We start from the raw sequence: 11,339 nt of genomic DNA, 5'->3' as shown, positions 1-11,339 counted from the left end.
CTCCGATCTACAAGCTGATAACATTCTCTTAAGATTTCTAGTATAGCATTACAAGTATGCATGCTCACACGCACACACACACACACACACACACACACACACACACACACACACACACACAAGAGGACAAAGACGTGAACAACAGTATGATAATCAATAAATACCCACCCTGTTAATTAATCTCCATTAAAAACACACACACACACACACACACACACACACACACACACACACACACGCACGCACGCACGCACACACCCACGCACACACACACCCACGCACACACACACACACACACACACACACACACACACATACACACACACACACACACACACACACACACACACACACACACACACACACACACACACACACACACACACACAGACAGACACACACACGCACTCATGCACGCGCGCTGACAGATCACTGGTCACAAAAAGTTCCAGCCACCGTTCCAATTTGTTTCTCCCAGTTTACAAAGGAAGAAAGAAAAACGGTACAATATTATTCCATGAACAAAGAATGATAAAAAAAGGTGGTAAGTGGCCGAGTGTTCACACTGAGGATTTTACTGTGCAACCAACAAGATGGGACGGAGAAAGTGTGAAAATCCATTAAAAAATAAAAAATAAACTCAACGTGGAACGAAGACGATAAAACAACAAGTCTCTGGAACGTAAACAAAGTCTCCTTCTCATTTTACACGTACGACTCCTCCGCGAAAAACAGCTGGTCAAAGTCGTCCACGGCGGCGCCGCGCGGGTCGCTGCAGCGCCGGCTCTGCCACTCCCGCTTGCCCTGGACCAGCGCCAGCGCCACCTCCTGGCTGCGCCGCAGGCAGGCGTTGGCGTCCGCCCGGCCGGCGCCGCCCGGCTGCTGCTGCTGCGACGTGGAGAAGTAGTCCCTGACGGCGCGCGTGGCGCCGGGGGACAGGCAGAAGGCCGGCGGCGGCGGCGACGAGGAGGAGGATTGGGTGTGGTTGTTGTTGGGCTCGACGTCTGACACGCGCAGGCCTCCGGTGACGTCCTGAGGGGGCCGGTGGCAGAGGGCTTTGTGGCCGCGGGGAGGGGGCCGGTGCCTGTCCAGGGTGTGGCTGGGTGGGTGGGGGTGGGTCACGGTGAGGAGCTGCTCGGAGGCGCGGCGCAGCAGGCTGAGGGTCCTCCTCCTGCCCACGGGGTCCTGTTCCTCCTCCTGTTCCTCCTCAGCGGAGGGCTGTTAAAACATCATGGCCATATTAGTTGTCGTGTCGTGGCAAACAATTGTGTTTTTTATATGCACACGGAATAACTCTTTCTGTGTCCGAGCCCCCTTACCTGAGGCCTACTTCTTAGCGATTCATTCAGGCTCTGTTCCATTTAGTGTACAGTGGTTCTCAAACTCTTTGAATTTCAAGGACCCCCATAACTCTCAATGTTACACACAACCGCACGGGGACTCAAGGACACGTTACACACTGGTGTAGCCCAGTGTTTCCAATGAGCCAGCATGCACAATAGCAGCACCCCGACTCTGTTTGACCTAACTCTTTGGCTGCCAAAGATGTCTTTAATGTAACGATGGTAACAGGCCCACCAGGGGGCGGGGCTATAATGTAACGATGGTAACAGGCCCACCAGGGGGCGGGGCTATAATGTGATAATGGTAACAGGCCCACCAGGGGGCGGGGCTATAATGTGACAGGCCCACCAGGGGGCGGGGCTATAATGTAACGATGGTAACAGGCCCACCAGGGGGCGGGGCTATAATGTAACGAAGGTAACAGGCCCACCAGGGGGCGGGGCTATAATGTAACGATGGTAACAGGCCCACCAGGGGGCGGGGCTATAATGTGATAATGGTAACAGGCCTACCAGGGGGCGGGGCTATAATGTAACGATGGTAACAGGCCTACCAGGGGGCGGGGCTATAATGTAACGATGGTAACAGACCCAACAGGGGGGCGTGGTAATGTAATGATGGCCTACCAGGGGGCGGGGCTATAATGTAACGATGGTAACAGGCCCACCAGGGGGCGGGGCTATAATGTAACGATGGTAACAGGCCCACCAGGGGGCGGGGCTATAATGTGATAATGGTAACAGGCCCACCAGGGGGCGGGGCTATAATGTGATAATGGTAACAGGCCCACCAGGGGGCGGGGCTATAATGTAACGATGGTAACAGGCCCACCAGGGGGCGGGGCTATAATGTGATAATGGTAACAGGCCTACCAGGGGGCGGGGCTATAGTGTAACGATGGTAACAGGCCTACCAGGGGGCGGGGCTATAATGTAACGATGGTAACAGGCCCACCAGGGGGGCGTGGTAATGTAATGATGGCCTACCAGGGGGCGGGGCTAAAATGTAATGATGGCCTACCAGGGGGTGGGACTTGGACCTCTGCAGCACCAGCGTGGTGGACTTCTGGCCGTAGAACACGCCCTGCGGGGGCTGCACGTCGACCGGCTTCTCCGTGACATCACTTCCTGCAGGATCGTTTGCCGAGGCGGGTCCGGCGGGCCTGTGGGCGCAGGCCTGGTCGTGCAGCTGGGGCCTGGGGGCGCAGGCCTGGTCGTGCAGCTGGGGCCTGTGGGCGCAGGCCTGGTCGTGCAGCTGGGGCCTGGGGGCGCAGGCCTGGTCGTGCAGCTGGGGCCTGGGGGCGCAGGCCTGGTCGTGCAGCTGGGGCCTGGGGGCGCAGGCCTGGTCGTGCAGCTGGGGCCTGGGGGCGCAGGCCTGGTCGTGCAGCTGTGGCCTGTGGGCGCAGGCCTGGTCGTGCAGCTGCCGCAGCTCTCCGACGGTCAGGGGTTTCTCTGTGCCCCTGTGGTGTGGACAAAGGGACGAAATGCTGTAAGTTGTAAGTTTCAATCAATGTTACAGTGATTTTGCATCACACATGATGCCTTTTACCTTACCTAAGGTTACATTTAGGTAACTTAACTTAATTAACTTAATTTTGATTTATAATTCAGCAAGTTAGCTCATAGTTTAATTGCACAGATAATCTACTGTTAGATATTGGGTTCTTATAGTTTGCTTATGATCCGTGATGACTACTTCTATGTATTTGATGTATTACCATGTGTTGTTCTTGCTTACTGTTAAGTCTCTGGATTAAGAGTGTAGACCTGATAAATGTTACTGTAAATCTCTGGATTAAGAGTGTAGACCTTATGAATGCCTAGATTGTAACTCGTACCTGTAGAAGGGCGAGCGAGCGCGCTGCAGCTGGAGAAGTGCTTGTTGGTAGGACGGAGGGCTGCTGGAGCGGCGCTGCGCCTCCTGAGCCCCCCCGAGCCCCTCCTCCTCCACGCTGTCGACCTGCCGCAGCGACAGGCGGCGGTCCCTCGTCAGCCAGGTGTTGGGATGGAGCCCGTGGTGCTGGGCCCCGCCCCGTGGCGGCGCCCCCTGCTGCTGCCAGTCCAGAACGTCAGGCTGCGGCGGGGACGAGCCCCTGGGGGGCGGGGGGGGCGTCGTCTGCTGGAGGAGGGGCCTGGAGACGGGCGAGAGAGGGGCCGGGACGGGCTCGGCCGACGGAAAGCCGCCGCCGCCGTGCGACGCGGCGTAGTCGGTGGAGTACTGGGAGAAGGCGGAGTCCAGGGAGCTGAGGGAGGAGCCTGTGGGCGAGGTGGCGGGGGAGGACAGGCTGCTGCAGCTGGCGTCCAGGCGCAGCGGGGGGGGCGGGGCGTGCTTGGCCTTCCTGCGGTGGCCGCTCTGGGCTTTGCCCCCCGCGGTGGTGGCGCCGCCGCCCCCGTCCGTCACCTGCAGCGCGCTCAGGCCCTGCTTCTCCAGGAACACCTCGTCTTCGTCCTCCTCCTCCTCGCCCTCCCCCTCCACGGCAGCGTCGTAGCTGGCCTTCCTCGCGGAGGAGGAGGAGGAGGAGGAGGAGGCCAGGCGGCGCTTGGCAGCCTCCAGCCCGGCGGCTGCCGTCGTCCTGGGCGGCGTGGTGCTCTTCTTGGCGAGGCTCAGCGCGGGTTCCGAGCTCCTCCGCAGCCTCCGCGGCAACGGGCCGCCGCCGCTCTGCGCCTGACCGTTGATGCCGCACGGCGGCCGCTGCAGGCCGCGGACCGCCGTGGGGGTGAACTTCCTGGCTCTGGCCAGCGGGAGCAGCAGAACCCCGGGGGGGTCGGGGTCGGCGTCGCAGTCGCTCAGCGTGATGACCGAGTCGCGGCTCAGGCTGTCCGGCTTGTCCTTGTCGCGCAGCGCGCCGCCACAGGGGGGCAGCGGCTGCAGCGGCTCGGCGTACGGAGACTCGGGCTCGTCGTTCAGCTCGTTCTCCAGGCTGTCGTACGACGAGTCGTTCATCTGGAAGGACGACACGTCTGGACCGCGACCACCAAGGAGGGATGGCAGGAGGGACGGAAGAGAGGAGGAGAAAGGATGGAAGGAGAAATGGAATAGAGGGGGAAAGAGGGAAGGTGAGGGACAGCGTTATTACCATGGCATATAGTTGGGGCTGTCATATTTACACTGACAATCACTGGCATTTCTATACATAAACTTGTAGATCCACAGATTTGTCTTCTGTGCCCACGCCATCGTAGAATTATTCTCACTTGTTGTATTAGTAGAATTCTCGTCACTTTCCTCCATACTAAGTTTGTATGATAATTGTGACAACGCTCGGAATAGTTCAGCATCACCCCACTGGTTCAAAGTACATTAGAACCTTCCTATCAGACGCTAATAAGCGTTGTGCAGCATGGTACATGGTACATGTATAGAGACAGTTGGGTCACGAAACGCCAATCAATCAATCAATCAAATCAAAAAGAGTTTGGCTATTTTGGGCAGACGTTGAGGCTTAAGAGACTGCAGAGTGGAAGCCAAATGAATGAAGCAAAGCCTCAGTGCATTGATTGAGCCTGCAGGACACACAAAGCACAAGGTGCAGCAGCCCTGCGACATGGTCCCCGGGTCCCGCCGACTATTTATAGAGCGGAGGACGGCTGTCTGGGCGCATAGCGATGAATGTGAGATTCACTGCTGTGTTTATAGCCTAAGAGGCTACGTACGTGTACCGCTAATCACCGACATTCAGTCAAGGTCAATCCTGTGACCCCAATTATCAGACAAGCCCTAAGTCACGCACGTACAGACACAAAAACACCTTTCTATATCAGAAGCACAGACACACACACACACACACACACACACACACACACACACACACACACACACACACACACACACACACACACACACACACACACACACACACACACACACAGAGATGTGTTGCATACTCATATAAAGCATTCATGCAACATATTATGTATACATGTGCGTACACACATGTATACACACACACACACACACACACACACACACACACACACACAGTCACATCATGACAAATATGCATGCACGAATGCACAGATGCACACATTCACTCTCACACACAGAGAGAACACAGCGTGCTAGTCAATAGGCCATGTGACAATGACACAAGGTGTACCACACACACACACACACACACACACACACACACACACACACACACACACACACACACACACACACAGAAACAATCTCTCCTCTCAGACCAACACAGACTCTGTGCTCTCACAAGGAGCAGTTGTTCAGCGTGCGCCTGTGACACGCGCACACAAACGCACACGCACGGACACACACAAACACGCACACGCGCACGACCCCCTAACCTGGATTAGGAGGACCCCTGGCTAAATTAGACTTTAGGTTATAGGCTGTTAAATAAAACAGCATGATATTCGCATTACTGGTTCAGTCCACTACGAGGTCTTCAACGTTTTATTGACCAGTCACCACAGATGCATTGAGAGCTTGCAGATCCGCTATCTTCGGCTGGTCCCCTGCCAGAATAGGGATGCGACGACAAGTCACATGCATGAAGGGTTGAAGCGGTAAAAAAAAAAAAAATCCCACTTTGATGCCCCCAAATCCCCCCCACCCCCTATAGGTGTCCCCAGGGACCCCCTGGTCTACTTCAATCAGTTCCATAACGGAGCGGTTCTTACCGGATCCATGGTCTGAGCTGCTGCTCTTCTGACTGAAGGCCCCGAACAGGGACGTCACCTCCTCCCCCAGAACCACCACGCAGTTCTCTATGAGCGTCCGGACCAGATCACACACCTGGGGAGAGAGAGAGGGAGGGAGAGAGAGAGACAGAGAGAGAGAGAGAGAGGGAGGGAGAGAGAGAGAGAGAGAGGGAGGGAGAGAGAGAGAGAGAGAGAGAGAGAGGGAGAGAGAGAGAGAGAGCGAGAGAGAGAGAGAGGGAGAGAGGGAGAGAGAGAGAGAGAGAGAGAGGGAGAGGGAGAGAGAGAGATTGTGATAAGAAACAGACCATCAAGGTGTTCAAGGCTTTAAAATTAGAAGGCATTTGTAGAACTGGCCTCAGCTCTAAATGGGTCCCTGAGTGGCTGACCCTCCGTCAGCACGGTCAGCCACTATGGAACTCTGTCCTTCTGTCCACAGTACAAACGCATCGTGACAAGACATGTGCGACAGGCACACACACACACACACACCGCCGAACACGTGCACGTTCACATGGGCCTGCCCCGCGGTGTTCCCCAGACATCAACACGCTACACCGTGCACGTGTCGGGCACACATGATGCAGCAGCACGGCGGTGCGTTCGGATGGCTCTGCAGTATATTTGGCAGACATCAACAAGAGGCTCCGGCTGGCCCGCCCGCCCACTCCTACCCCTCCCCTCCTCCTCCTCCCGGACCGGCCCTGGACAATGTCCTGATAACACAATCAGTGACATCACCGCCCCCCAGGAATCACCCAACTATCAGCTCTTTCAAACACGTGAACCCATATGTAGCGTCCCGATTCTGGGGATAACATCCGGCGGAAAAAGCCAACTTAGCAAATGTGGTAGAGTTTCTAGAAGGACCCGGGGTCCGGGGCCTCGGTCCTCGTAGGGCTGTAAAGTAGAGAGTTTCTAGAAGGACCCGGGGTCCGGGGCCTCGGTCCTCGTATGGCTGTAAAGTAGAGAGTTTCTAGAAGGACCCGGGGTCCGGGGCCTCGGTCCTCGTAGGGCTGTAAAGTAGAGAGTTTCTAGAAGGACCCGGGGTCCGGGGCCTCGGTCCTCGTAGGGCTGTAAAGTAGAGAGTTTCTAGAAGGACCCGGGGTCCGGGGCCTCCTCGTAGGGCTGTAAAGTAGAGAGTTTCTAGAAGGACCCGGGGTCCGGGGCCTCGGTCCTCGTATGGCTGTAAAGTAGAGAGTTTCTAGAAGGACCCGGGGTCCGGGGCCTCGGTCCTCGTAGGGCTGTAAAGCAGAGAGTTTCTAGAAGGACCCAGGGTCCGGGGCCTCGGTCCTCGTAGGGCTGTAAAGTAGAGAGTTTCTAGAAGGACCCGGGGTCCGGGGCCTCGGTCCTCGTAGGGCTGTAAAGTAGAGAGTTTCTAGAAGGACCCGGGGTCCGGGGCCTCGGTCCTCGTAGGGCTGTAAAGCAGAGAGTTTCTAGAAGGACCCGGGGTCCGGGGCCTCGGTCCTCGTAGGGCTGTAAAGTAGAGAGTTTCTAGAAGGACCCGGGGTCCGGGGCCTCGGTCCTCGTAGGGCTGTAAAGTACAGAGTTTCTAGAAGGACCCGGGGTCCGGGGCCTCGGTCCTCGTAGGGCTGTAAAGTAGAGAGTTTCTAGAAGGACCCGGGGTCCGGGGCCTCCTCGTAGGGCTGTAAAGTAGAGAGTTTCTAGAAGGACCCAGGGTCCGGGGCCTCGGTCCTCGTAGGGCTGTAAAGTAGAGAGTTTCTAGAAGGACCGGGGTCCGGGGCCTCGGTCCTCGTAGGGCTGTAAAGTAGAGAGTTTCTAGAAGGACCCAGGGTCCGGGGCCTCCTCGTAGGGCTGTAAAGTAGAGAGTTTCTAGAAGGACCCGGGGTCCGGGGCCTCGGTCCTCGTAGGGCTGTAAAGTAGAGAGTTTCTAGAAGGACCCAGGGTCCGGGGCCTCGGTCCTCGTAGGGCTGTAAAGTAGAGAGTTTCTAGAAGGAGGACCCGGGGTCCGGGGCCTCGGTCCTCGTAGGGCTGTAAAGTAGAGAGTTTCTAGAAGGACCCGGGGTCCGGGGCCTCGGTCCTCGTAGGGCTGTAAAGTAGAGAGTTTCTAGAAGGACCCGGGGTCCGGGGCCTCGGTCCTCGTAGGGCTGTAAAGTAGAGAGTTTCTAGAAGGACCCGGGGTCCGGGGCTCGGTCCTCGTATGGCTGTAAAGTAGAGAGTTTCTAGAAGGACCCGGGGTCCGGGGGCCTCGGTCCTCGTAGGGCTGTAAAGTAGAGAGTTTCTAGAAGGACCCGGGGTCCGGGGCCTCGGTCCTCGTAGGGCTGTAAAGTAGAGAGTTTCTAGAAGGACCCGGGTCCGGGGCCTCCTCGTAGGGCTGTAAAGTAGAGAGTTTCTAGAAGGACCCGGGGTCCGGGGCCTCGGTCCTCGTATGGCTGTAAAGTAGAGAGTTTCTAGAAGGACCCGGGTCCGGGGCCTCGGTCCTCGTAGGGGCTGTAAAGCAGAGAGTTTCTAGAAGGACCCAGGGTCCGGGGCCTCGGTCCTCGTAGGGCTGTAAAGTAGAGAGTTTCTAGAAGGACCCGGGGTCCGGGGCCTCGGTCCTCGTAGGGCTGTAAAGTAGAGAGTTTCTAGAAGGACCCGGGGTCCGGGGCCTCGGTCCTCGTAGGCTGTAAAGCAGAGAGTTTCTAGAAGGACCCGGGGTCCGGGGCCTCGGTCCTCGTAGGGCTGTAAAGTAGAGAGTTTCTAGAAGGACCCGGGGTCCGGGGCCTCGGTCCTCGTAGGGCTGTAAAGTACAGAGTTTCTAGAAGGACCCGGGGTCCGGGCCTCGGTCCTCGTAGGGCTGTAAAGTAGAGAGTTTCTAGAAGGACCCGGGGTCCGGGGCCTCCTCGTAGGGCTGTAAAGTAGAGAGTTTCTAGAAGGACCCAGGGTCCGGGGCCTCGGTCCTCGTAGGGCTGTAAAGTAGAGAGTTTCTAGAAGGACCCGGGGTCCGGGGCCTCGTCCTCGTAGGGCTGTAAAGTAGAGAGTTTCTAGAAGGACCCAGGGTCCGGGGCCTCCTCGTAGGGCTGTAAAGTAGAGAGTTTCTAGAAGGACCCGGGGTCCGGGGCCTCGGTCCTCGTAGGGCTGTAAAGTAGAGAGTTTCTAGAAGGACCCAGGGTCCGGGGCCTCGGTCCTCGTAGGGCTGTAAAGTAGAGAGTTTCTAGAAGGAGGACCCGGGGTCCGGGGCCTCGGTCCTCGTAGGGCTGTAAAGTAGAGAGTTTCTAGAAGGACCCGGGGTCCGGGGCCTCGGTCCTCGTAGGGCTGTAAAGTAGAGAGTTTCTAGAAGGACCCGGGGTCCGGGGCCTCGGTCCTCGTAGGGCTGTAAAGTGTGTCCAGGACGGAGGCGGCTGTGTTTATAAAATGTGTTGTTTTGGATGTCGCCGGCGCTGTACAGTGACGTGATGGAAATATGGAAGACACAAACATAGTGTGGGACCAGATGTTTCTCTGCGTGTGTGTGCGTGCGTGTGTGCGTGTTTGGGTGTGTGGGGCGGGGGGTATGTGTGTGGATGTGTGTGTTCCAGAGGTGTTTATGTTTACAATTCTTTGGTGTGTGTCGTTACAATTCAGTTTGTTTGTCTGTGTGTTTACAAGTCCCCAGTGTATGTGTGTGTGTGTGTGTGTGCGTGTGTGTGTGTGTGCGTGTGTGTGTGTGCGTATGTCGAGCACGCATGAGACACATGAGACGTCCAACTAGACTGGTGTGTGTATGTGTTTGAAATTCTTTGCGCATGTGTGTGTAGTGTTTCATGTCTAAAGTATTCTGTTTGTGTGAGAGATAAACCAAGAGCACTTGTGCTCACCCCACTCTCTCTCTCACACACACACACACACACACACACACACACACACACACAGACACACACACACACGACACACACACGCACACGTATGTAGTGCAGCAGTGTCTGCTACTTGCGCGTCAACATTCATTACATCAGTGACTTAGTATTTAGAGGGCTGGAGGGACTGAATGCTGCCAGTGTTTTATCTTTGAAAATAAGAAGAACTTAGTGTTAAGCTAAAGAACTTAGTCTTAAACTAAAGTTAAGGAGAAATTAGTGTTAAGCTGAAGTTAAGACATAAGTATAAAGTTAAAGGTTAAGGTAAGTAATATCTAAAAACTACACTGTGAGTATTTGTTCAGTGACAGAGGTCTCCCTGTTGGTGTAGCAGTCCGGACACCCTATAGCTTCACAGTCCGGAGAATAACTTCCTGGGCCCTGGTAGCGGGCCTACCAGGGCCAGGAAATTATTCTCCGTTCATTTTCCTCATAGACATTTCAAAACGTATTTATTTAAAGACCTTTTAAGCCTCGTACAAAGCCAACTCGAGTTGTGAGAAATCAGGACAACAAACTACATTTTTCGGGCCGAACAAATATAATTTGAAAGAAGGCAGGAAAATGGCAGGTTACAACACTTTTCTTCTTGTTTATGTTCTTTGTAATTATTTGTTTGGTCCAAAATATTGTGTTTATTGCCAACTCGAGTTGGCTCTGACAGGACAATGCATATTAATGGACGTCACATAGACGTGAATACACCGGATTTAGCAAAGATGCTATAGTTTTCATCCGCAGTCCTCACAAAGAAACACAAAAAAGACAGGAATACATTTACATAACATTACATAGGGAACACAGCATAACAAATACACCTAAAACAAGATCACAAAATGGTTGCATCTTTGGTTTTCAAGCAACCATCTTTTCAGATTAAATTTAAAAGATGGAAATGTAGCACAATAATCCCTCATACGCAGAGGAAGGCCCATTCCATGCTACATACAACCCTGTACTGAGAGGACATTTTGACTGAACGTCGTTTGCCGGTGTTTACTCTGCATTCCGCGTGAGTCCTCTCTCCTGATTGGATAAAGTTGTTATCCCGACCTATTGCCACACTTTAGTGTTGTCACTCAACGTGAGCCGAGAGTTAAGTGGTTTGTCCTTCTATCCTGCCCGCGGCGTTATGGAAACACAAACATTATGGAAAGACAAACATGTTGGAACACAAACGGATGGTGCATCTGGGTCAAGAAGAGTGTGTGTGTGTGTGTGTGTGTGTGTGTGTGTGTGCGTGTGTGTGTGTGTGTGTGTGTGAGAGGGACCATTTGGACCACCTGGAAGGTTTCAGGTTGAGGTTAGGTTAGGATTAGGTTAGGATTTGGGGTTGGGAGTTAATCCCGATTTATACTTAATGGCATTCTTAAAAAAAATGCCTTTGTAAAAATGCCCCTCACAAGAATAGTAATACAAGCGTGCGTGTGTGTGTGTGTGCGCGCGTGTGTGTGTGTGTGTGTATGTGTGCGGTGTGTGGGTGTGGCAACGTCTTCCTTCGACC

At 54.7% G+C, this 11,339-nt stretch overlaps 1 protein-coding gene across 1 annotated transcript in view; it reads right to left on the bottom strand.

The window, feature by feature from the left end:
• Positions 1 to 357: 357 nt before the first annotated feature.
• Positions 358 to 11,339, bottom strand: part of LOC310866559 (uncharacterized protein) — a 34,256-nt gene continuing 23,274 nt past the window's right edge. Inside the window, 5 exon segments of the mRNA XM_083776207.1 lie at positions 358 to 1,218; positions 2,365 to 2,803; positions 3,182 to 4,304; positions 5,982 to 6,096; positions 6,558 to 6,703. Coding sequence (XP_083632333.1) covers positions 706 to 1,218; positions 2,365 to 2,803; positions 3,182 to 4,304; positions 5,982 to 6,096; positions 6,558 to 6,703 — 2,336 coding nt within the window. The 3' untranslated portion in view covers positions 358 to 705.

Source organism: Protomyctophum parallelum (genome assembly GCF_964188405.1).
Source record: "Protomyctophum parallelum genome assembly, chromosome: 11".
Taxonomy (NCBI): domain Eukaryota; kingdom Metazoa; phylum Chordata; class Actinopteri; order Myctophiformes; family Myctophidae; genus Protomyctophum; species Protomyctophum parallelum.
This window is presented reverse-complemented; position numbering and strand designations above follow the sequence as displayed.